Source organism: Macaca thibetana, chromosome 18 (genome assembly GCF_024542745.1).
Source record: "Macaca thibetana thibetana isolate TM-01 chromosome 18, ASM2454274v1, whole genome shotgun sequence".
Taxonomy (NCBI): Eukaryota; Metazoa; Chordata; class Mammalia; order Primates; family Cercopithecidae; genus Macaca; species Macaca thibetana.
In genome coordinates, this window is record NC_065595.1 from 9,821,424 (window position 1) to 9,848,858 (window position 27,435).

At 35.7% G+C, this 27,435-nt stretch overlaps 1 protein-coding gene across 6 annotated transcripts in view; it reads left to right on the top strand.

Moving 5' to 3' along the window:
* RTTN (rotatin) overlaps nt 1-27,435 on the top strand; it is a 195,437-nt gene that overhangs the window by 98,478 nt on the left and 69,524 nt on the right. For all 6 annotated transcript variants that reach the window (XR_007721266.1, XM_050767810.1, XM_050767812.1 and 3 more), the window contains 6 exons: nt 6,057-6,185; nt 6,646-6,756; nt 10,717-10,875; nt 12,124-12,195; nt 24,798-24,987; nt 26,349-26,437. Coding sequence is in view for 5 of the 6 variants with exons in the window: in XM_050767810.1 (XP_050623767.1) it covers nt 6,057-6,185; nt 6,646-6,756; nt 10,717-10,875; nt 12,124-12,195; nt 24,798-24,987; nt 26,349-26,437 (750 nt within the window). In the remaining variant the exon portion in view is untranslated. The remainder of the gene's footprint in view (nt 1-6,056; nt 6,186-6,645; nt 6,757-10,716; nt 10,876-12,123; nt 12,196-24,797; nt 24,988-26,348; nt 26,438-27,435) is intronic.

Below are 27,435 nucleotides of genomic sequence, written 5' to 3' on the forward strand. Positions count from 1 at the left end.
TTAAATGATTTAAATAAATAATAAAAAATTTATTTTATTAAATAATGATTTAAATAATATATATACACACACACACACACACACACACACACACACACACATTCAGTGTAAATCATACTTTGGTCTTATCTAGAACTTTTTTCCAAAAACACATATTGTATTTTAAAACAGATTTAAAGGTTATAAATACTCTTTGCTGTACTATAAAATTTAATATGAATTTTACTGGAGTCCCTTTAATAAAATAAATTTCATTTTTAAAGTATAAATATTGAAAATGGATCAACTCTCAGTATACCAATTATTTTATGCTGTCTATGATCAGAAATGTATGAATTTTTAAAAACTGATGTATTAAAGAGTTAATGATAATATTTCTTAGAAAGTCAGCTCCTCTAGTGCATTTAAAATATAATTCAGTTAGCCTAGCTAATGGCCTGTCTATCTCATTAGGTTTTTCAAAAAAACAACTCCTGGATCCAGTGACCTTTTGAATGGTATTTCGTATCTTGATTTCCTTCAGTTCAGCTCTGATTTTGGTTATTTCTTGTCTTCTGCTAGCTTTGGGGTTGATTTGTTTTTCTCTAATTCTTTTAGTTGTGATGTTAAGTTGTTAATTTGAGATCTTTCTGACTTTTCGATGGAGGCATTTAGTGCTATGAATGTCCCTCTTAACACAGCCTTAGCTGTGTCCCAGAGATTCTGATGTGTTGTAACTTTCTTCTCGTGAGTTTACCTGTGTAACAAACAATTCACATGTACCCCTGAACCTAAAAGTTTAAAAATTGAAAAAAATATATAATTCAACCTGTAACTACCTAGTTTATAGCATTTTTTGTAATGTAATTTATAAATACTATACTTATAAACCTTTTACAGAGTCTGTCTCCTCTAGAAAGTGAGTTTTACTGTTTGAAATCAGGAATAGGTGAGGACTTGCCACAGCGGTAACTAAAGAAGCAGTGAAGTGTTGCCCCATTTATGTTTAGAAACTATCAGAAGTGCTTTTGTTTTAAAATTATGTGCAAAGACTTTCGATCACACCTATGTTTCAAATACCAGAAATTGAAAAAAGGGCTTAGTTCTAAGTAAGAAGTGTAGTCAAAAAGGCAATAGTCCATTCTGTGTTCAGTTGTCTTTGAGGTAATACAACTTAGTAACAGTTTGTTAGCTATAGGATACATAAAAAGCACAGTCCCTGTTATGTAATGTTTCGCAGTTATAAAAATTTTGATTAGCAAATCTTGCTTTGGTTTAAAAAGGAGTTTGTTTCATGCTTCATAAACCATGTTGAGCAGAAAATCTTTATGTCTTCATGTTAAATGGCAGTAAAATATTAGGAAGAAATCTGTCGCTTTTGTTAGCAGTTGTAGCAGGGTAACATTTACTCTTGGGACTATCTACTTAATTTATTAATTACATAAACAGGTATCCCTATTGTACTACTAATGACTAAATTCATCTTTTAAAGAATAGAGTAAGGCTTATTGAGCGAATATTGAAACAAAGTCATTGTTGGTCCAAATGATTTGCTTCATAGTTACTTAGTAATTAAAGCTGTTTCCTTTTTGGGAGGGAGCTGTATTTCTAATAAAAGATTAGCTTGTTTCTGCACAGTGAAATTTGAATATGAGTATTTACTTTTTGTAGCTGTGAAATGAGACTTTTTAACTAAGCATGATTAATTATGATAGGTGAATAAACTATGATAATTAAATCTTTAAATCAGATACATGATGTATAATTCCAGAGGTCTGACAAAAATATCAAGTAGAAAAAAAATATTGGCAAAGTTCTTGACTTGTCATTTATAAGCTAGAATTAAAAATCATTACACAGATGACAGACGTTAGATATCTCCAAAGATGATTTAGAGGAAGATAATAAGGACCTGATCATTTAGATATTTTATCTTTAAAATAGTCACTTAAAATTTAAAATTTTTGACCTTGGGGAAGGGGCAGCTATGGACGCAACTTCATCAAACTTAAATGTTCCTCCTGCCGGCTCTGAAGAGAGCAGTGGATTTCCCAGCACAGCACTCAAGCTCTGCTGAGGGACAGACTGCCTCCTTAAGTGGGTCCCTGAACCCCGTGCCTCCTGACTGGGAGACACCTACCAACAGGGGTCGACAGACACCTCATACAGGAGAGCTTCCCTGGCATCTGGCAGTGCTCCTCTTGGACGAAGCCTCCAGAGTAAGGAACAAGCAGCAATCTTTGCTGTTCTGCAGCATCTGTTGGTGATACCCAGGCAAACAGGGTCTGGAGTGGACCTCCAGCCAACTCCAGCAGACCGGCAGCAGAGGGGCCTGACTGTTAGAAGGAAAACTAACGAACAGGAATAGCATCAGCGAAAAGGACTTCCACTCAGAGGCCCCATCCAAAGGTCACCAACATCAAAGACCAAAGGTAGATAAATCCATGAAGATGAGGAAAACCCAGTGCAAAAAGGCTGAAAATTCCAAAAATCAGAATGCCTCTTCTCCTCCAAAGGATCACAACTTCTCGCCAGCAAGGGAACAAAATTGGACAGAGAATGAGTTTGATGAATTGACAGAAGTAGGCTTCAGCAGGTGGGTAGTAACAAACTCCTCTGAGCTAAAGGAGCATGTTCTAACCAGATGCAAGGAAGCTAAGAACCCTGAAAAAAGGTTAGAGGAATTGCCAACTAGAATAACCAGTTTGGAGAAGAACATAAATGACCTGATGGAGCTGAAAAACACAGCATGAGAACTTCATGACACATACACAAGTATCAATAGCTGAATCGATGAATCAGAAGAAAGGATATCAGAGATTGAAGATCAACTTAATGAAATAAAGCATGAAGCCAAGATTAGAGAAAAAAGAATAAAAGGGAACACACAAAGCCTCCAAGAAATATGGGACTATGTGAAAAGACCAAACCTGCATTTGATTGGTGTACTTGAAAGTGACAGGGAGAATGGACCAAGTTGGAAAACACTCTTCGGGGTATTATCCAGGAGAACTTCTCCAACCTATCAAGACAGGCCAACATTCCAATTCAGGAAATACAGTGATCACCACAAAGATTCTCCTCAACAAGAGCAACCCCAAGACATATGATCATCAGATTTACCAAGGCTGAGATGAAGGAAAATACGTTAAGGGCAGCCAGAGAGGTCAGGTTACCCACAAAGGGAAGCCCATCAGACTAATAGCAGATCTCTCTGCAGACACCCTACAAGCCAGAAGAGAGTGGGGGCCTATTCAATATTCTTAAAAGAATTTTCAACCCAGAATTTCATATCCAGCCAAACTAAGCTTCATAAGCGAGGGAGAAGTAAAATCCTTTACAGACAAGCAAATGCTGAGAGATTTTGTCACCACCAGGCCTGCCTTGCAAGATCTCCTGAAGAAAGCACTAAATATGGAAAGGAACAACTGATACCAGCCACTGCAAAAGCATACCAAATTGTAAAGACCATTGACACTATGAAGAAACCGCATCAACTAATGGGCGAAACAACCAGCTAGCATCGTAATGACAGGATCAGATTCATGCTTAACAATATTAATCTTAAATGTAAATGGGCTAAATGCCCCAATTAAAAGACACAGACTGGCAAATTGGATAAAGAGTTAAGACCTGTCAGTGTGTTGTATTCAGGAGACCCATCTCACATGCAGAGACACACATGAGTTCGAAATAAAGGGATGGAGGATGATTTACCAACCAAATGGAAAGCAAAAAAAAGCAGGGGTTGCAGTTTTCATCACTGATAAAACAGACTTTAAAGCAACAGAGATCAAAAAAGACAAGGGCATTACATGGTGATAAAGGGATCAATGCAGCAAGAAGAGCTAACTATCCTAAATATATATGCACCCAATACAGGAGCACCCGGATTCATAAAGCAAGTACTTAGAGACCTACAAAGAGACTTAGACTCCCACACAATAACAGTGGGAGACTTCAACACCCCACTGTCAATATTAGATCAACGAGACAGAAAATTAACAAGGATATTCAGGACTTGAACTCAGCTCTGGACCAAGCAGACCTAATAGACATCTACAGAACTCTCCACCCCAAATCAATAGAATATACATTCTTCTCAGCACCACATCACACTTATTCCAAAATTGACCACATAATTGGAAGTAAAACACTCCTCAGCAAAGGCAAAAGAGTGGAAATCATAACAAACAGCCCCTCAGACTACAGTGCAATCAAATTAGAACTCAGGATTGAGAAACTCACTCCAAACTGCACAACTACATGGAAACTGAGCAACCTGCTTCTGAATGACTACTGGGTAAATAATGAAATTAAGGCAGAAATAAATAAGTTATTTGAAACCAAAGAGAACAAAGACACAGTGTACCAGGATCCTTGGGACACAGCTAAAGCTGTGTTTAGAGGGAAATTTATGCCACGAAATGGCCACAGCAGAAAGGGGAAAGGATCTAAAATCGACACCCTAACATCACAATTAAAAGAACTAAAGAAGCAACAGCAAACAAATTCAAAAACTAGCAGAAGACAAGAAATAACTTAAGATCAGAGCAGAACTGAAGGCAATATAAACATGAAAAACCCTTCAAAAAAATCAGTGAATCCAGGAGTTGGTTTTTTGGAGAAGATCAACAAAATAGTTAGACTGCTAGCCTGAATAATAAAGGAGAGAGAAGAATCAAATAGACACAATAAGAAGTGATAAAAGGGAGATCAGCACTGATCCCACAGAAATACAAACTACCATCAGAGAATGCTATAAACACCTCTATGCAAATAAACTAGAAAATCTAGAAGAAATGGATAAATTCCTGGACACATACACCCTCCCAAGACTAAACCAGGAAGGAGTTGAATCCCTGAATAGACCAATAACAAGTTCTGAAATTGAGGCAATAATTAATAGCCTACCTACCAAAAAAAGGACCAGAGGGATTCACAGGACCACAGGGATTAATAGCCGAATTCTACCAGAGGTACAAAGAGGAGCTGATACCATTCCTTCTGAAACTATTCCGAACAGTAGAAAAGAGGGAATCCTCCCTAACTTGTTTTTTGAGGCCAGCATCATTCTGATACCAAAACCTGGCATAGGCACAACAACAAAAAAGAAATTTTCAGGCCAGAATCACTGATGAACATCAATGCAAAATCCTCAGTAAAAGACTGGCAAACTAAATCCAGCAGCACATCAAAAAGCTTATCCACCATGATCAAGTTGGCTTCATCCCTGGGACGCAAGGCCTGTTCAACATACACAAATCAATAAATGTGATCCATCATATAAGCAGAACGAATGACAAAAACCACATGATTATCTCAACAGATGCAGAAAAGGCCTTCGATAAAATTCGACATCCCTTCATGCTAAAAATTCTCTATAAACTAGGTATTTGATGGAACATATCTCAAAATAATAAGAGCCGTTTATGACAAACCCACAGCCAATGTCATACTGAATGGGCAAAAGCTGGAAGCATTCCCCTTGAAAATGAGCACAAATTATTTATAAACTCTTTAAAAGGATGCTATAACATTTTAAAAAATATTATAAGCATATTCTAAGTTACAACTGTGTACTAAGAGGGCACTACACATCTTTTTTTTTTTTTAACAGACTTTAAAAGGAAAAATATTGAAACTAAGAATTTTTGATTTTGTTTTGAAAAATTACAGGATCTCACTCTACAACTTAGGCTGAGTGCAGTGGTGCAATCATAGCTTACTGCAAGCTCCAACTCCTGGGCTCAAGTGATCCTCCCTCCTCAGCTTCCCCAGTAGCTGGGACTACAGGTGTCCATTGCCATGCCTGGCTAATTTTTTTTTTTTTTTTTAAAGTAGAGACCTAGGTCTTGCTATGTTATGCAGGCTGAAGAATATTGTCTTTTAACACTGGCAAAATACCCATAACATAAAATTTACCATCTTATTCATTTTTAAGTATATAAACTAAAAATATTACAACTTTATAAGGTAAGGATTCAATTCATATGAGTCAGTAGACAGTTATATATTTATCTTTATATACCATTAAGAATAAAGCCACCATGAAATTGTTTTCATTTGTTTTTCAGGTCATTACTTCTTTTTATGTGGAACGTGGAGGAAATGCTATGTCATTCATGGGAAAAGGTGTTACAAAGAGCACAATTCTTTGCTTGCTTCACTTATCCCATGAGATGATGGCCCAGGCTGGGAGCTCGGTGAGCACATTAAAGCTGTCTGTCTTCTGAACAGTTGCTTGAAAGGGAATGTGCTGTGTCCAACACATTTCAAGCATATAAACTTGCTACATGAAAATGTCTCTTTTGACTTTTCTTTTTAGGAAACAAGAATGATTTTTGACTAGAATATTTCTTAGAAGTTGTATATTAGCAAATCTGAATTTTATTTGACATTGATTAAAATCTACATTCACTGGAAAACTACAGTTTGTCTAAATCATGGGAAAAATAGCTTCAAAAAATTGTTATGTTTAACTTTTTAAGGAGAAACTGAGATTTTTTTTTGTTTGCCTTGTTTTGGCTGAATAATGGATTAAAACCAAGTCTGAAATACATTTTTATGTTGTTTTCATTAAAAATTCATAATTGTTTTAACCTTCCTGCATTTAATTTTTAGAAACTTACCTAGAGTATTTCTGTTTCCCTTTTTTCCCTCTAGGAGTGGATGTCACTTTGGTTCTTGCCTTTGGGTAGTCATAGTGAAGAACACATTCCTACTCAACAAGGATTGGCTTGGTTGATTCCATTATGGGTTGATCGGGACCCAGAGGTGAGTGTGAAGGAGAATCAAGTGTATTGTGTTCAGATTAAAACACAAATGACACGGGGCTGGGCGCAGTGGCTCACACCTGTAATCCTAGCACTTTGGGAGGCCGAGGCGGGCAGATCATGAGGTCAGGAGATCGAGACCATCCTGGCTAACACGGTGAAACCCCGTCTCTACTAAAAATACAAAAAAATTAGCTGGGCATGGCGGCGGGCACCTGTAGTCCCAGCTACTCGGGAGGCTGCAGGAGGAGAACAGAGTAAACTCGGGAGGCGGAGCTTGCAGTGAGCCGAGATCACGCCACTGCACTCCAGTCTGGATGACAGAGCGAGACTCCATCTCAAAAAAAAAAAAAAAACCATGACATAAAACATATATACATATACATGTTTATATTATGGTATTATTGTAGTGACTCTACCTTATGTTTTATTTAAGCCCTGTTTTAGCTTAGGCTGCCATAACAAAATACTACAGATTGGGTGGCTTAGACAACAGAAACTTCTTTTCTCATAGAAGTTTTGGAAGCTGAAAGTCCAAGATCAGGGTGCCGGCATAGTCAAGTTCTGGTGAGGGCTCTCCTTCTGGCTTGTAGATGGCTACCTTCTTGCTGTGTATTCACGTGGCCTTTCCTTTCTCCATGCGTGTGGAGCCTGGGAGGGAGGGGTGGTGGAGAGACAGATTTGGCTTTTTTTATTATAAGGTTACCTGTCTTACTGAGATAGGACCACTCCCTTATGACCTCACTAAACCTTAATTATCTCCTAGAAGCCCTATCTTCAAATGTAGTCACTTGAGCATAAAGGCTTCAACATATGAGTTTTGGCGGGATGCAGTTCAGTTCATAGTTTTCTACCCCTGGACCCCTGAACTTCATGTTCTTCTTCCATGCAAAATGCTTTTATTCTCCCTCAACAACCTCAAAAGTCTTAACTTATTCCAAAATCAACTGTAAAATCTAAAGTCCAAAATCTCATCTAAATATCATCTAAACCACATCTGGGTAAGTCTCCAGATATAAACCTTCCTGAGACAGAATTCTTCTCCAAGTGTGAACTGTGAACCCATACAAGTTATGTGCTTCCAAAAGATAATGGTAGGATAGACTTTCCCATTGCAGAGAGAAATAGGAAAAAAGGAAGAAGTAATGGGTCCCAAGCAAGTCCAAAGCCTAACAAAGCAAATTCCATTAGATGTTAATCCTCAGGGATAGTGTTCTTTGGCTGGATGCTGTGCCTTACAGGCCCACTAGAGTGACAGCATCTAGATGGCTCTATGAGATGACTCCATCCCTTTGGCTCTCTTGAAGAGCGCCACCCATAAAGCTGTCTTCAAGGGCAGCCATGCCCCGGAAGCACTGGGCAGGGTCATCATCCTGGCCCACCGAAATCAGAGAGATCTTTGAAACCAAGGAGGAAAAGCCACCCCCTAGTCCTGTAGTGGGATTGGCAGCCTGGTGTTCTCTGAATCATTTTTCAGGTCATTCTTACTTTTCATTGAAGAATACAGTAGTCTTCCCTTATCAGAGGTTTCATTTTTCAAAAGCAGCCTGAAGATCAGAGTAGCCAAGCATTCCCTCACAATGCCTGCATCATTCACCTCACTTTATCTCTTTATGTAAGCATTTTATCATCTCACATCGTTATAAGAAGGCTGAGTGCAATACAGTAAGATATTTTGAGAGACCACATTCATATATTTTTTATTATAGCATATTGTTGTAATTGTTCTAATTTATTTTTAGTTATTGTTGCTAATCTCTTACTGTGCCTAATTTGTAAACTTTACCATAGATATGTACGTGTAGGAGAAAAGATAGTAGTTATAGGATTCAGTACTATCTGTGGTTTCAGGCATCCCCTGGGGGTCTTGGAATGTATTCCGCATGGATAAGGGAGGGACCACTGTAGCACATGTTTGCTTACAAAATCCAGGAAATCCAACAGCTTTCCTTCATTCTATGCATCTTTCTCTGTCCTCTTTAGTTCAAATTGGCAATGTCTTTGCTGATATAATCCCATCTCTATTCCTGGCTTCTGCTGAGATGTCTGATTAAGTCCATGAATTGCACCCGTGATCTCTTTCTTAAATGGTTATTCAGCCACATCCTCCATGTTCTCTTTAAAACAAGCTCTCATTTTTTTGCACGGATCGGCTGAGAATTTTTCAAATCTTGTTCTTGTTTCTTTTTGCTTACCCATTCTTAATTCCTTCTTTAATTCATCTCTCTCTTTTTGCATTTTGCTATAAGCAATCAGGAGGAACCAAGCCACTTTTTCAACACTTTGCTTAGAAATCTCAGTTAAATATCCAATTTCATTGCTCACAAGTTCTGCCTTCCGCAAAACACTGGAACATGACCACAGCTCAACCAGTTTTCTTGCTACTTTATAACAAGGATTGCCTTTCCTCAAATAACCTTTTTAAAATAACACTGTCCTCATTTTTGTCTGAGATCTCATGAGAATTACCCATGTCTACATTTCTGGCATCCACCTCAAAACTCTTCTAGTCTCTAACCCATTACCCAGTGCCAAAGTCACTTTCATGTGTTTAGGCATTTGTTTCAGCAGTATCCCCACTCCTTGGTACAAAAATCTGTATTAGTGTGCTCAGGCTTCCATTACAAAATACCATTGTCTGGGTGGCCTAAAAACGGAAATCTATTTCTTACGCTTCTGGAGGCTACAAGTCCAAGATCAGAGTGTCAGCGTGGTTGGTTTCTGGTGAGGGCACTTTTCCTGGTTTACAAAGGGCTACCTTCTCACTGTGTGCTCACATGACCTCTTTTTGGAGCATGCACATGGAGAGAGATTGCTCTCCTTCCTGAGGCCACCATTCCTAGTGCAATAGGGTCCCACCCTTATAATCTCATTAAACTATAATCACCTAATAGCTCTTTCTCCAAATACAGTTTGGGGATTAGGGCTTCAACATACGAGTTTTGAGGAGACACAGTTCAGTTCACAGCACCCTCATTTTCAATCAAATTTGTTCGAGTATAGATTGAAAATATAAAAGAGAAAAGGTTATAGTATCTACTACCTTCAGAAGAGTGGAAAATTATTGGAGAGGCTTAGCCATTTTGAAACAGTTGAAAAGGATCTGGAAATTATAGACATGCAAATTTAAGTGTCATGTAATGAAAATAAATTAAATGCAAAAAATTGCATTTGCATTACAACACAAAAATTTGTATTATTTCTTTCCAGTTTTAGCCAGTTGTTTACTTTTTTGAAGCAAAGTGTGCTATTATAATAAAACCTTATTTATAGAAATATTTGAAATATATTTTTTAGTCACATTGAACTTGAACTTACTACTTGACTATTTTATGACTGCATTTTTTTAAAAACTCCATAGCTGTCATTGAAACTATATTTTTGGGTTAGAATTCAGAAATTTACCAAAACGTGTGGCTTGAACAGCAGTGGTTCTACAGCAAGCATATTATACCACATCAGTCTTACTTGGAAACATTTTTCTCTTGAAATAACTTTTGAGGAAAATATGAAATGCCTTGTAAAATGGTATTTTCCTCTTTGTTTAGAAGTTTTAAGAAAGTTAAAATCATTTATTTGGAAGAAACACTAAAAAATTAAGAAAGGTAGAACAAAGAATAGCTACCTTTTTTAGAATGAGGAATACATTGAAATTGTGTTCATAAAAGGTAAGTGCCCTGTGCTTTCCCTAGAAAAAGGCTTGCAGACTGTAATTTTTATGCATCTTTTTATACTCAGTTTTACTGTGCTTTGAAATTTGCTTATATTTAATTTTTCCTATATTATTTCTTGAATCGTGGAATGGAGGACACTGTCTTCTATAGATGTCTTTTATAATTTAGGATCATAAAACCAATGGCATATTTTTTTAAAGTATGATATTTATGTACCAGAAAAACTAAGAATTCATGTTAGGAAAAGGGCTTATTTGATTCAACTGCTTTCTCTTTAATTTGAACAGGTGAGATTCACTTCGCTGGGGTTAGGATCAGCACTGACCACCCTTGAAACTGGCTGTGTGGCCTTAGCAAACAGTTGTCAGAATATTTCCGGTGGGCTCTGGGGAACTGTGGTGAACATTCTTCTGGACCAGTCAGAATGTAGTATGGTGCGCCGGGAGGTATGTCTGTCTTTTCTCGTTTTTTCCTTAGAAATTCTTTGGGATAGCATCCATAAGCGATACTTGACTCCTGTTCAACGTGGTGGACTGACCGCTGACTGTGACTTCTTCTGCCTGTGAAAACCCAAACAAAATGACAGCAGAGGGTTTAAAAGGTATTCATGCAGAGGAAAACCTGGAGTCCTTCCTTCCGATGAGATACAATCCGAATATACTACATTTTAATGTGAACTTTTTTGTTATGCATTGAAAAGTAGTTCACAGGAAAAATTACTTTTATATTATCTCAGCATTTATGGGTCTCTAATATTTATGAAGCTTTAGTATAGATAAGAGGCTGTCAAAATAACTCTCTTTGTAGTATTTATCATATAACATGAGAGGGAAAAATAAACCCTGTTTTAATTCTTTCTAAATAGCTTGTGGTTTGTTTTATTGCTGCTTTTATTAAAGTAATGATTCATGTACATGGTTTTAAAACAATAATCAAATTGTACTTAGAGGCTTGTGAAAAAAACAGTAGCTCCTGGGTCCACCATTAGCCAGTCCCCAGTTCCAGGTTCAAAAGGCTAGTTTTTTTGCTATTTGCCTTCATGTTTTTAAGTAGTAATGCTTATATTTATGGCTGCTTTTTAATGTATCAACTTTAAAGCTTTTCTCTCACTTCCCAGTTACCATGGTTGGAAATGTCAGTTTCTTAGAATCCTCCTATTATTCCTGTCATTCTCCCATTATGCTTATGTCATCTTTCATTAAGTAGACAACCAGTGCTCCTATTCGTATGATTATTTAATTTGATCATCTTCAGGACCTAGTCAGTCAATTTGGACATTTGTGGTTTGTATTTCTAGTTAGCAGGTTTTTATTGAAAGGTGTCTGTATGAGAGAAGGGAGAAAGTGGGGGAGAGGGGTGTGTGTGTATGTAATCTGAAAGGGGATAATAGAAACCTAAAATTATGTTTCTTAAATGCTACCAGAATTTATGTTATACAAATCATTTTTTAATAAAGCTGAATTCTGAAATAGGAAAAAATATATTTGCTGATGAAATAATTTCGTATACTGTTAGGTCATTACCTAACAAGGTCATCACCTAACAAGAAATACAGTTTGACAATTCTCATAATGGCCTCTCAGCATGTGCAATTGACCGGAGATATGTCTTTTGCTATTACATTACAATATATTGGTTATTTCAGAGATGACAACAAGATGGCAGTATTGACCTTTTTTTTTTTACATTCTCAGGCTGCGTTTATTCTTCAGAATCTCCTTGTAATTCCAATGCCTACAGAAATTATAAAGGATTATACGTGGCAGGTGGGTAATTTTAAACAATTATCAACCTAGTAGGTATTTAAAATTAATTGGTGATAAATTTTCAGCATAAGTAGTATATTTAATTACTGATGAAAGTATATACAAGACAACAACGGCCTCTTAAAATAGAATGTAGACTTTTTCTTATGCTGACCATACTTAAAAATTCTTCTCTATAGTGTTCAGAATAATTTAAAACAAATAATAATAGTTAACATATGTTTACTATGTTTTAGGCACTCTTCTAGAAATGTAAGACATAGTAAGTTGTATAATTGTTTGACTTGTGAGCTGTTACCATCTTCATTTTCTAAACTTAGGAACTTGGGCACAGAGAGTTTAAATAGTCTGTCCTAAATCACACAGCTAGTCAGTGGTACTCCTTTGCTTTGAGTCTAGGCAGTCTCTTACCCACTTCGCTGTATTACTTCTCTAATTTAGTAATAATAAGCAAATTTGTAGATAGTTAAATATGTGTTGATGTTAGCATCTTTTTTTCCTTTTCTAGTTTAGTGCACAGTGCGGGTTATGGTTTATCTTGCTTTGGTTTCTGTTGGGTTAACTTTCTGTTTCATGTTCTGAACATCACATCAGTAAATAGTTACCTAACATTTTATAGCTTACATTAAAAAAAAAATTCTGGCTTCATGGGATACATGTACATGTTTGTTACATAAGTATATTGCATAACGGGGATTGGGCTTCTGTACTCCTTACCCACATATTGAACACTGTACCCAGTGGTAATTTTTAACCTCAGCCGCCTCCCCTACTCCCTCCTTGGGAGTCTCAATGTCTGTTATTTCTATCTTTATGTCTATGTGTACTCATTGGTTAGCTCCCACTTACACGTGAGAATGTGCAATATTTGCTTTTCCAGTTTTGAGTTAGTTCACTTAGGATAATGGCCTCCAACTCCATGCATGTTGCTGCATTTTTAGATAATTTGGAAGGTACAAAAGTACACTCATTGGGGAGATGAGATGTGCTGTTTCTCTGTTCTTTTACCCATCCATGTATTTTCACCTTATACATGTATATTATCGTACTGCTGTACCTCACTCTTCAGAATCCTGTATAAATCTAAGGGTTTTTTAAAGTTTTAATTAGACTATACTCTTAGAGGAGTTAGTGAAACAAGCCGAGCTGTAGCAAGGGCAGGTTTCCGCGCATGACCCGAAGCATGAATCCAGGTGGTTGTCAAGGCCCAGGTAGCATTTAACTCTTGGAAGGCTTACCTCTCCAAACTTTACAAACCCAGGGTAACCCTACCAGTCATTGTAAACCCCAGGCTTGTAATTTGCTTGTAATTTCTTTAACATTGCCTTCTGATAATGGCTGCTTGTCTGCTTTCCATGTTGTAATAAAACCAGGAGACAAAACTGGAGGGAATGTGCAGGATTAACAGTTATATTAATAGTATAGTAGTTTTGGTACCTGTTATCCGGAGACTACATTTTAAAACATGTTTTTGGCTCAAATACAAATCATCTCTGCTCCCATCGTTAAACTAGTGACCCATGTACATGGATATAGTTGGTGATGTACTACCAATGAATTTTTAATTGTTGAAATAAGTATAAAGACAGAGTATCTTAAAGTTATATTAAAGTTCCTGGGACATTATGTTATAATACAGAACTGTATGTAGCTGTTCATATTTTTCTCTTACAAATTAAATAGTGAAGTTCCTGTTTGTTGCTGGTGGCATGCTTACTGCAGTTTGTTGGTTTTGTTATTCTCCAGTCTTTATCATGGAAATCATTTTCTACTAAAAAGTGGAAAATAGTTATTTAAGTTAGCTTTTGGAGTTTTGGCCTTGCCAAGTTGGCCAAAATAAAAATGTTGGAGAGCCACTGCAGTCACAAACAATACTTGATTACAACTTTGCTAGTCTTAAGAAAAATTAGAGAAATAAGGACAATCTTGTATGCTTTTTAATAAACTCAGATTTTTCTTCCTCTCTTTTCAATTTTTTTTTTTTGTTATTTTTGTTTGTTTACGTGTCCTTTCTTGGCAGTGAAAATAGTTGACTTAGTGTATCTGTCATCCAATTTTAAGAAAGTTTAGTGGGGTCTGAAATTCCAAAGTAGAAACAGCTGCTGCAAGAAGGGAGCAAGACGGTTGTCTCTGGGTGCAGCTAGTGGGGCACATAGTTTTTTGCAACCATGAAAAAGGGGCCACGTAGCCAGTATTTTAAAATTCACAGTCTTTGGTGGAATTATGAATAATAATCTTATTCAACAAAATGTTTCATTTACTTATTTTGGTGTACCTTTCATAGTATTTTGGAGGATATAGCATGAAGCAGCACGTTTAGGAGCCTTGTTAAAATTTTATTTTGGTTGAGGTAAATATTTGATTTTTTTTTTTTTTAAACAAAGAGAATTGCTTCTATTGCTTTGCACTTTGTTTTCTTGCCTGCTAGTGCTCTTGTTTCATAGGCTTTCTGAAGCATTCTCTTTATAATTACTACTCCTTTTCCTCTCCTTCCCCTGCACACTAGCATAAATTCCTGCTTCATGTCATGATCTAGAATTGTTGTACTTGTTAGTAGTAGTAATATGCGTATATAAATTATGAATGATTTTATAGCCGAGTTTCCCTTTTATTGTTAGATGCCAGAAAGTAGAGCCTTTTTTTTTTATCAATTGTGACTTTTTCTGTATGTACTTAGAAAAAAAAAAAAAAGATGGGATCTCACTGTGTTGTCCAGGCTGGCCTTGAATTCCTGGGCTCAAGCAATATGCTTGCCTCAGCCTCCTGAGTAGCTGGGACCCCAGGTGTGTGCTGCCACACCCAGCTTACCTTCTAAGCTTTATTCATGGTTGCACTTTTTTCATATCTCTGGCTTTTTTTCTTTCTTTTATCCCTAGTATGCATTTACTATCATGTTACAATTGACCTTTCCTTGTAATGGTCCTTAAATCTTTTCTTGGATGAGATGGGAAGTAAATAATTTAAAACAAATTTAATTTTTTAAAGTATTAAATAATTTTACCAACCACTGCAGTTCCCATTTTAATCCTCCTTTTAAAGACACTAACATTTAATGTCTTACCACTAAATTATTTTCCATATTTGCATTATTTCTTACCATTTAACTTAATCTTTCTAGGTAGAATGTTTGTTTCTGACAGGGCTACATTTTTTATATTTTTAAAAATGTTTCTCCCAGCCCCTACCACAGAGAAAGTGAGTACTCTGTCTTGACTGATTCATTAAAATGTGCGAAACATTTGTGTTACCCTTTTGTTCTTAATATCGTAAGTAAATACAGTTAGAAATAAACCTTAATTTTTGTAGCATAATTCCCCTTTTATTTTTCCGTGGATGCAGAAGCATACTGCAAGTGGGGTGGTCACCAAGAGGGGGAGCAGATGAAGTATCTCGGCCTGGCTTCCTTTGGCATCCAGCACTTCTACCAGGGGCCTTGATACCAGCCCCCTGCTGGATATGAGAACCCAGTTCCTGCTGTATTGGTGTATCATAGCTCTTTTATATTCAGGACACTAACTTTTCAGAGGGATATTTATAAACATTGGTCTTGTTCTTGAGTCAAACTCAGCCTCATTCAAAGCTACATCCCAGCTGGACATGGTGGTTCATGTCTGTAATCCCAACACTTGGGAGGCTGAGGTGAGAGGATCACTTGAGCCCAGGAGTTTGAGACTAGCCTGGGCAACATAGTGAGACCCCATCTCTAACAAAAAAAAAAAAAAATTTTTTTTTTTAAAAATTAGCCTGAAGTGGTGGCACACACCTCTAGTCCCTAGCTACTCAGGAGACTGAGGCTGGAGGATTGCTCGAGCCCAGGAGTTTGAGGCCACAGTAAGCTATGATTGTGTCACTGTGCTGCAGCCTAGGTGACAGAACAAAACCCTGTCTCTAAAAACAAAAACCCTACATACTACATTCTCTGTCAAGGAGAGAAAACAGAGCCAGTATTCAATTGACACGAAACTGTATTGTGGCTCCCAACTGTCCAGTGGTTTTCAGACCAGTTTCCCACAGGCTGACTAGGAGTTAGGACTCCTGAATGTGGATGGTTTCATAACTGGGTTTACTTTGAAGAGTAGTGTCACAAATCCGTATCCCTGAAACTTTAACAACCAATTTTAGAGTTGATTATAACAAGAAATCTATTGATTAGAGATGGATCATTGATGTAATTTGTCTCAGTTCATTTCTGTAAACATTTGTTGAGTGTCTAAATATTGGAGATTCATAGATAATCCAATTTAGTACTCTTGGGCTTATGGCCTAATAGGGGATGACATGTTCCCAGGAAACCTTGTTGTAATTATTTTATGCATGATGATGGTAGCTTATGCATAATTTTAGTAATATTTAAGTTCTTTCCACTTGAAAATGATCTCACATTTAAATGTAAAAGGTAATGTCATGCACTTAAACAACGTAACGGGTTGTCAGTTTGTGATTTTAAATAAACTTGTTCATGCCTTAGTTACTTTCCATGTTTGTGATAGGACTTTGAATTGGTACATAGACTTTTTAAACTTTATTTTGAAAAAAAAAAACAGATTTATAGGAAATTTGTGAAACAATACAATTTTTATATACTCCACCCAGATTCCCCAAATGTTATTTTACACATTTACTTCACCTCTCTCTAGTGTCTTCTTTTTAAACTGTTCGATAGTTGTAGACATAATGCTTCTTTTCCTCTGAACACTTAAGTGTGGATTTCCTAAATATAAGGATATCCTCTTACATAATCACAATAATAATTATCAGAATTAGGAGATCACTCAAGGTTTTTCAGTTGTCGCACTGCGGTGTTTTATAGCCAAAAGAAAATAAAAGAAGAAGAAAAATCCAATCCTGGATCCAAGATCCAATTCAGGAATACACATTGCAAATACTTGTCTTACATATTTGCTTTTGTTCATTTGAAATAGTTTCAAAATGTTAAATATTTATGATGTTAACATATTTGAAGAATGCAGGCTACTTATTTTTTGTAATATCATTCAATTAGATTTGTCCTTTTCCCCAGGTTTACATTTGAGTTATGCATTTTTGGCAGAAAAACCATAGGAGTGATGGGTTCTCAGTGCATCGTGTCAAGAGATATTATATCGCCCTTTCCCTTTGTTGGTGATATTAACTTTGATTACTTAGTAGAGATAGAATCTGCTTGTTTTTGTCCTTTGTAAAGTTACAGTTTTTTCTTTTGGAAGGAGGTGCTCTGAGACTGTAAATATCTGTTTCTCATCAAACTTTCTTTCACTAGTTTTTTGTTTTGTTTTATTTATTTTTTCCATAGGTTATTGGGGAACAAGTGGTGTTTGGTTACATGAGTAAATTCTTTAGTGGTGATTTGTGAGATTTTGGTGCACCCATCACCTGAGCAATGTACACTGCACACAGTTTGTATCTTTTATCCCTCACCCCATTCCCACCCTTTTCCCCCCAAGTCCCCAAAGTCCATTGTGTCATTCTTATGCCCTTGCATCCTCATAGCTTAGCTCCCACTTATGAATGAGAACATAGGATGTTTGGTTTTCCATTTCTGAGTTTCTTCATTAGAATAATAGTCTCCACTCTCATCCAGACCACTGCAAATACCATTAATTCATTCCTTTTTATGGCTGAGTAGTATTCCATTGTGTGTGTGTGTGTGTGTGTGTGCGCGCGCGCGCGCGCGCTGCCATTCGCAGAAACTGTGTTGTGTGGTGTCACACACACACACACACACACACCATAGTTTCTTTATCCACTCATTGACTGATGGGCGTTTGAATTGGTTCTACGTTTTTGCAATTACAAATTGTGCTGCTATAAACGTGTATGCTAGTATCTTTTTTGTATAATGACTTCTTTTCCTCTGGGTAGATATCCAGTAGTGAGATTGCTGGATCCCACTGGTAGTTCTACTTTTAGTTCTACTTTTAGTTATTTAAGGAATCTCCACACTGTTTTCCTAGTTTTAAATTCCATTCATGATTCTTATCTGAAACAGTTATTACAGAATTGTTGCCAAATGATTTTCTAATTCCATCATTTATTTCTATGTTTATTACATGCTACTGTAAGGAAGAACTTTTCGTTCTTCCTTGCTTATTTAGTGAGTCAGTTATTTACACCAGCATGGACTCAAGATTCTTAAGTTTGTTTAATGGGCTATAATCTGTTTCTATCATTATTTGTTTTAATGTTCAAATCATTCTAGCTTTGGCCAGGGGGAGTTTCTTCATGATGGTTCTTGTGTCTTTATCTACATTTAAGCCATTTCCTTACTTTCTGGTACAGCAAAGTGTTCTAGACTGTCCCAGCCCCATCCTGGAATCAGATACTTGCTCCAAGGGCTCTGATTTCTTTTCATGGAGAATGGTATTTAGAAACCAAGATCTGGGTTCTAGATGTATTCATTGTTCTTGGGGTGTCATTGCTTCTATATCTTGTCAGTGAACAAAGCTAGTAATTGTCTGTGTATATGTTTTAAATAGTCAACTCATTTATAGTTATATATTATTTTGATATTTGATATGATTAATATGTATGATTTTTATCTTTTATTATGTTCATTATGAAGCTTCATGAGTATTTCCAGAAGACAATGGGTACTTGGTAAACTGATATCATTGTAATGATATTCATATTTTACATGTAGTTTCAGATTTCTAATGTATTTAGGGTCATTTTTTATAGTCTTTGGATTATATTATAGCATTTTTGTTATATATCAAAATAATTCATTTTTCTTCTTGAAAATATCTCTTCTTAAATGTTATTCTTTGCTTCTAGTTCCTTTTCAATTATAGCTAATGGGTATGTTAGCACTGACACTAGGAGTATAATATGTGTTTTAAAATTAATATTCTAATTTATTACATTCTTGATAAAGATGTTTTCAAATCAATTGGAGCTTGATATGACATAATTAATTTGCAGTTTTCTATGTAAATGTGTTTATAATGGCATTCTGGTAATTTGAAGAGCTTTCTTACTTTCCTTCTCAGCTCTCCCTGGCAATTCAGCAGATGATCTGGCAGACCCAGAACTCACCTGAGGGCAAGGCTAGTGACGATATAGGCATCTTGAGACAGAGATTAGACCTGATTGCGCTAATTTCCCCACTATGCTAGAAGATAACCCCATCAATTACTGATGGATGTATGGAGCAAAGCCTAGTGTGTGCATGAAAGACTTCATTGTTCTGGCCCTTGAACCACTAGTTACCTGTGAAAGCCTGAGTCTGCCCGTCTTTTGTGCATATCCTGGGCTTGGCTCCATTATAAAGCTCTCTTAATAAGTGTAGAGAATGGGGATTCAGGCTTAATGCTTAGTTAAATAAAAAATAAAATAGTTTTTATGTGATATGTGCGTATTTCAGATTACTTGGTTTTGTTTTGAGCAGTTCAAAAATATTTTGAATGTACTAATTGAACTTATTAGAACATTTTTTTCAACTAATAAATACATATGTTTAAAAAAGCTAATAGAGCTTATAGTGAGATTCAGTATCCCTCTCCATTCACTGAGACAGTTTTACCTCTGATTTTAATTCTTCAGGAAGTTACCTCTGTATATCTAAATAGCATGTTTGCAATAATATATTTATTCATATACTACTTAGTACCTAAGGATTTAGCTAATGTACACAGTTTCCTGCAGATACCACAGTATCTCACAGTACCATAGTGGTATTACTGCTCTTATTTCTCCACAGGTCACACTTGCTCTTCCTGGTTTTGTTACCCACGCATCATATCTTTTGACCCCAACCCATTTGGAGATGAATAAGACATGGCTGAGATGTACCTGTCCTTTCTTCAGTCTTTCCTCTTCCAATTCTAATACTCATCTTTAATAGTTTTAGTTTTACTTTTGCTTTGTGAGGGTTGATTATGTTTACATTCTCACCTGCAGTCTCAGTTTTATCTGTAGGTTGCTTCTAAAAGTTGAAAACCATAACTCACTACAGAGCCACTTAGTGGACTGTGATTACACTTTCTTATCTCTGCTTCCAGGACCAACTCACCTAATACTCGGAGGAAAAGTTTTCTGGTGTTTGTATGTATGTACACATTTATATGTACACGTATACGTGTATGTGTGTGTGTATATGTATATATAAAAACAGGACCAACTCACCTAATACTCGGAGGAAAAGTTTTCTGGTGTTTGTATGTATGTACACATTTATATGTACACGTATACGTGTATGTGTGTGTGTATATGTATATATAAAAACAGGACCAACTCACCTAATACTCGGAGGAAAAGTTTTCTGGTGTTTGTATGTATGTACACATTTATATGTACACGTATACGTGTATGTGTGTGTGTATATGTATATATAAAAACAGGACCAACTCACCTAATACTCGGAGGAAAAGTTTTCTGGTGTTTGTATGTATGTACACATTTATATGTACACGTATACGTGTATGTGTGTGTGTATATGTATATATAAAAACAGGACCAACTCACCTAATACTCGGAGGAAAAGTTTTCTGGTGTTTGTATGTATGTGTACATTTATATGTACACGTATACGTGTATGTGTGTGTGTATATGTATATATAAAAACAGGACCAACTCACCTAATACTCGGAGGAAAAGTTTTCTGGTGTTTGTATGTATGTACACATTTATATGTACACATATACGTGTATATGTGTGTGTATATGTATATATAAAAACAGGACCAACTCATCTAATACTCGGAGGAAAAGTTTTCTGGTGTTTGTATGTATGTGTACATTTATATGTACACGTATACGTGTATGTGTGTGTGTATATGTATGTATAAAAACAGGACCAACTCACCTAATACTCGGAGGAAAAGTTTTCTGGTGTTTGTATGTATGTACACATTTATATGTACACGTATACGTGTATGTGTGTGTGTATATGTATATATAAAAACAGGACCAACTCACCTAATACTCGGAGGAAAAGTTTTCTGGTGTTTGTATGTATGTACACATTTATATGTACACATATACGTGTATGTGTGTGTGTATATGTATATATAAAAACAGGACCAACTCATCTAATACTCGGAGGAAAAGTTTTCTGGTGTTTGTATGTATGTATACATTTATATGTACACATGTACGTGTATGTGTGTGTGTATATGTATATATAAAAACAGGACCAACTCATCTAATACTCGGAGGAAAAGTTTTCTGGTGTTTGTATGTATGTGTACATTTATATGTACACATATACGTGTATGTGTGTGTGTATATGTATATGTAAAAAATATAATATAAAAATTTGGGTGATTTATTTTCCCTTGAGGTTCCTGCTTGTTTTCTTTTATATTGTGGGTCCATATCATGTCTCATGTCTTAAGTTTTTCTAAGCTCTTAATCATCCTTTCTCTTCTGTTAGAACTTCTTTTCCTAGTCATAATTCTCAAAATGATTGTACTGGTACCTAGTAACAAGTGCATGAGAGATAAATATCACAAGTTCTTGCATATTTGGAAGTATCTTTAAATTGCACTGGATTGATAGTGTGGTTAGTTACCATATGTTTGGTGAAAATTATTCCTCCCAAGAATTTTGCTTCACTGTATTCTAGCATCCAGTGCTATTGATGAGAAGTTGAATTTTCATCTCTTTTTACTTCTGTATGGCTGATGTTTTCTTTCATTATCATCTCTTTATCCTCAATGTTTTAGAATTTTTTTTAATTATGTATCTTTTTTTCCATTTTTCTTGCTTGATATTTATTAAGCTACATAATTTGAAGATTTGGATCTTCTATATATTTTTTGGCTCTGTCAAATCTTTTCATATTTATTTCTTTTAAGATGAATTTTCCTTTTGTTGTGTTGTATTTTATCTTTCCAGAAATCGTAAGTCCCTTATTAGGCCTCGTGATTTTATTTTCTCTATTTCCTTTTGTATTTCCATATCAAACCTTTTTGTACCATTTTCTATGATATTAAATCTTTTGTTCATAAGCTAAATTAGCTTCTTCAATCTTGGTAGGCTAAATAATTTTTACCATGATTTATAAGCAGGAAAAATAGAACAGATTCTAAACTTTATTACATAGATTTAGTTATATGTTTGTGTCTCTTATTATGACTTTCTTTGTTATCTGTATTTTCTAAGTCTGTGTTTATATTAATAGGAACTAGAAAATGAATTTTTAATTTATTGAAGGGAAAATATGATTGAACTAGGTTCTTTATGACTGTGACAATTTTACATATTTAGAGAATAATTACAGAAGTTCTAATATCATATTTACATGTATAACTTCTCACTTATAAAATACTTAAAAACTAAAGAAATGTTGGATTTTAGAAGACAGTGGGTTTGTAACTCTTGTCTTCCTAACAGATGGTGTAGCCATCAGCCTCAGTAGGCCTTGAACAGAATAAAGAATCAGCAGATTTAAGAGCTCTCAGAGAGCTGTAAATGCTCGGTTTTTTTCTGTTTTCAAGATTTATACAGCTCACATTCTCTTCTCTATCTTCATTAAACTTTTGCAAATTTGGGGTTGTGGTGACTGATAGAGGAAGCATTCATGTAGACCTAATTTTGCAAAAGTAAGAAAAATTGGGTAATTTTATATAATCTGTATTGCAAAATATTTTTAAGTGGTTCTGTGTATCATTATAAAATATATTTTGAAAAATAGTTTTTGTACAACTTTGATTAATCACTTTTGATTTATTGAACTTTTTAAATGGAGTGAAGCTAGTAAACTTAAACTACAATTCTTGTCTTGTTAATTCCTTCCCTGTGTTATTACAACGAGGGCTCTAATTTGTGATGTTAAGCAGTTCATTGCAAATCTCTTGGGTGGTTGGCATGTTTTATACATTTTAAGTATGTTATAACTTGCCTAAAAGATAGAATTTCTTAAAACTGTGAATGTTAAGATTGACTCTGTGATTTTGGGTGAATACTTCATTCTATATAATAAAACAAGGCAATGCATTAAAGGGCGCCAGTACCTGTAACATATACCTTGGTTAATACACAGGAGCCACATAACCTCATTCTCTTTGTATTTCTCTCTCTTTTACCTGATTCTTCTAGACCTCTACATTTAAAATAACAACAGTGACCGCCATGTGCTGGCTGTTCTTTACAATAGTCTTATTTCTTATATAAATTGCTCTGTTTAGGAAGAGTGAGCTCACAGTGTTGGTAGATTTATTACAACACAGCAATAACAATTTCGTAGTCATAAAAGACATTGAATATTGAAGTAAGGGGTTTAATTTATAATGATGTATATAAATGTCCTTAAAAAGAAGTGTGAATAGAAATAACCTTGTTAGTGTAATTATGCCTTTAACTTGTGAATTCCTTTACCTTCCTGAAGAGTAAGTTAAAATATCCATCTTCTCTTGGTGATGGGGAGGGTGAGAGAAGAGACACACACATACATCTTATGGTTAGAGGTCAACTTGGAATATGTTTTGAACATATCTTTCCTGTTGGCTCTTAGATTTCTTTGCTGTCTTTTACTTTGCTCTCTCTTATAGCCTGTTTTTTTTTTGTTGTTGTTGTTGTTGTTGTTTTTTTTTTGGTCTCGCTCTGTCACCCAGGCTGGAGTGTGGTGGCCGGATCTCAGCTCACTGCAAGCTCCGCCTCCCGGGTTTAGCCATTCTCCTGTCTCAGCCTCCCGAGTAGCTGGGACTACAGGCGCCCGCCACTTCGCCCGGCGAGTTTTTTTTTTTTGTATTTTTTAGTAGAGACGGGGTTTCACCGTGTTAGCCAGGATGGTCTTGATCTCCTGACCTCGTGATCCGCCCGTCTCGGCCTCCCAAAGTGCTGGGATTACAGGCTTGAGCCACCGCGCCCGGCTATGGCCTGTTTTAAAATCTTAACTTTATTATAATTTCCCAGAAAGTAGAAATACTTACAAACTGATGATAGAATTATTTGCAAACTTCAAACCTATCCTCATTGGTTGCTTTTTGCTATTAGATATTCCAGGAAAAGTAGTAAGTGACAGTGCAAAAAATTGTTTGGGAAAAATGCAAAGAGAAATATTGTGTAATAGCAGATTCTTTTCAGCCTCCTGGTGGCAGTTCATGTGTGTGTGTGTGTGTGTGTACATGTGTGTTTTTTTCCTTGTCAGGATTAATTCAGTGGGAAGTAATGTGGCAGGTTTTGCCATATAGATATTGATGGACCTTTTTATTTTACCTGGCTTAGTGATAGGTATAAAAAATAATTCTGAACATAATATATGAACCACCTTGTTTCATATATTTTAACACCTATTATTTTACTATTATATGTAGGTTGAAAAATACTGCTTTTGTTGTGTTTTTGACTCAAGTATATGATTTCTTGGTTGAAGCTGATCATTCCATAGAAACATTCTAAATGAAATGGCCCCTCGAGAGAGAGATCAGCTTTGTCCCTTCACGGGAGTGTTTAGGCTGCAAAGACCTAGAGTATTATGGAAGAATTTGTCCTGGGTCAGGCTGCTATAGTTATAAAAACTCTGTTTTGTAAGGACGAAAACAGAGTGGAAGGAGATGGGAGTATCTGGGACCCATTCGTTTTCTCGAGAGGAGACAATGGATCTTTTTAAGGAAATTGTTGGATAAATCAGTGTCTCCTTCTTCTTTCCTTCTTTTCCTACAGGGGCCCTGTGTCCACGATGAGGACTCTGGCCTATCGCTCATTGGAAAACCTGCCCTTCAGGCTCTTTTATATCATTGCCATTTTTATGAACATTTGAATCAGATGGTAAAACGTTGTTACCTAGGACGGTGTATGTTTGATTTGAATTTTTCTGCTTTTGATAGAAATTTAGAAGGCAGTGATTTAAATGGTAAGTACAATATCTTTATGTTTTGATTTTTGTAATATGTAACTTTTAAAAACTTAAAAATACATATATTTGTTTTAAAAATTTGAAAAATGAAAGTATACGGGGAGAACATTGATTTCCAGTTCCACCGCCCGGAGAGGTTTTTCTTCCGGTCTTTTCTCTCTGTCTAGCCTTTGTTTGTTTTATGTGATTATGTTTATATCTTATGTACATTTTTGTATTTCCTTCTTTCACTGAATATTCTGCAAGCATTTTTCTGTATTATAAATTCTTCATGGAAATTACTTTTGACATCTTATTAATATTTTATAAGTTATATTATGCCCATCAGTACAGTTTTATAGTTTCTTTCTCTATTAATGTCTTAAACTTTTTTGGAACTTTCACTTCTAGACAATGTACAGTTTTTTCATCCTTCTTATGAATGAGACTTTTTCCCACTACCTGTTCTAATTCATTTTGCTCATGTATCAAAAAGTTATTTATTTTAGTATGTTACTTATTTGTCACAATAGTTTCCTGAAACCTTTTTATTCCTTTTGTTTGTAGGTTCTCGTAGATTTGCCAAGTATAAGATCTGAGCACATAAAAATAATTATATCTCATAATAAATAGTAATTTAATAATATAAATAGCTTTTATTTTAAAATTCATTTTTATAATAATTTTTTAGAATCTTGCCATAGTTTCCAACTTACAGAAAAGCTTCAGGAATAGTACAAAAAATTTCTCAAATCTTAACATTTTACTGTATTTACATCCTACCACGTGTGTGTGTGTGTATATAAATAAACAGATATGTATGATCTATATATATTCCTTCTGAGCCATTTAAGAGTAAGTTGAAGACATGAAGTTCCTTTATCCCCAAATTGTTAAGTGTGAATTTATGATTCACTTTTCTGTTTAGTTCTTGGAGGAATCAAGAAAATGAGATTTGATGAAGTTTTGAACATTTTAAATATCCCTATTAGAACAGTGACTCACTTAATTGTTTAGATTTCTCTGAATCAGTTACTCAGAGCATGGCCTTTAAACTAACGGCATTGGCCTCTTCTGTGAACTTGTTAGAAGTGCACGCTCAGGGCTTCCACTCTGAGCTGGGGTATTGGAGCCTCTGGGACTGGGGCTGAAGCAGCTGCCTTAGCAAGCTCTCAGTGCTTCTTATGTACATTAAAAAACCTCTTTCCTTAGGTTTGGTTTTGTTTTGTTTTTTAATAATGGTCTATCTCAGAAGCCAGATCCATATAAGTTTTTTCTTTCTTTAGTTTTGAATTGGTGTCCTGTAATGAGTACTCTTTTAGTTAATTGTTACAGTTCCCAGGAGGGTGTCCATGTTAACAGTTTTCTTGTTGTTGCAGGTTTAGATGACTCATTCAAGTTTTGGAGGGCCCCATCTAGGATATGTCAGGATCGAGATCCAAGTTCTCTCTCCACCTCGGAAACAACGGTACTTGCAAAGAATGCATACGTCCTTCATTTTGAATCTCTGAAAAAATTTGAATTTGCGTAGTGGGAGAGATAATACAAAGTGTAAGGTTATAACAGCTGTGATTTATTTGAAGTGCTGCCTGCAGAATTTTGCTAAATTATTGTATTCAACCTGCACACCAGCCGTACATCATAGATACTTACCTTGCTTTTCTGTGTGTTCAAGCCACTCTGAAGTAAAGAAACTCTGTGATCATTAGTGCTATAGGGAGCAGAACTGGAGTTTGAACCAGGGTGTGCCTTGCTACAGTATAGCTACACTGAGTATCCCTTTAGTTGAGAATTTTCAACCTCTCTTTCTTACCTTTTTTGATAGTACAAAAGTGTGAAAATGTGTTTATCATTAGTATTACAAGAGAACAAATCCCACATGATTAAAAATGGTTGATTACCCTGAAATTGTGCCTAAGGGCAGGGCAATATGAAGAACATTCAAATGATTCTAGTGTGGTGCTGACAACTTTAAACACACTTCTAAATACTTGCATCACATAGAAGTTTATCTGGAATACCTGACATTTATATATGCCTGTCTGCATGCCTTCTTTCCTGCCCCTTTCATTCATGCATTAGTTGCTTTTTTTGCAGACAAGTTTGAAACACTGGGTATTTATAAGGAATGATTGATACTAGGTTTCAGTTATTTACAAACATACAGAATCATTTATTCTCAACTGGGAAACATTACCTTTCATTTTAAAGTGTTTTTTGGAATAATTACTGTGTTATACAACATATCAGGAAGGCAAAGCTTTGATGCACCTGTTTCCAGGAACAAAAATAATATGAGAATAATAATTATTTTACAGACATTATAATGTAAAGATTATGTTTAATCTATCTCCTAGTTTCTCAAAAGACTGATACTTTTTGCTACAGTTTTAAGTCTTTTTTCCCCTAGATTCAAGAGAAGTATTTGTGTTTAGTGCTACATTGGACCTTCATATGGAAAAGTAA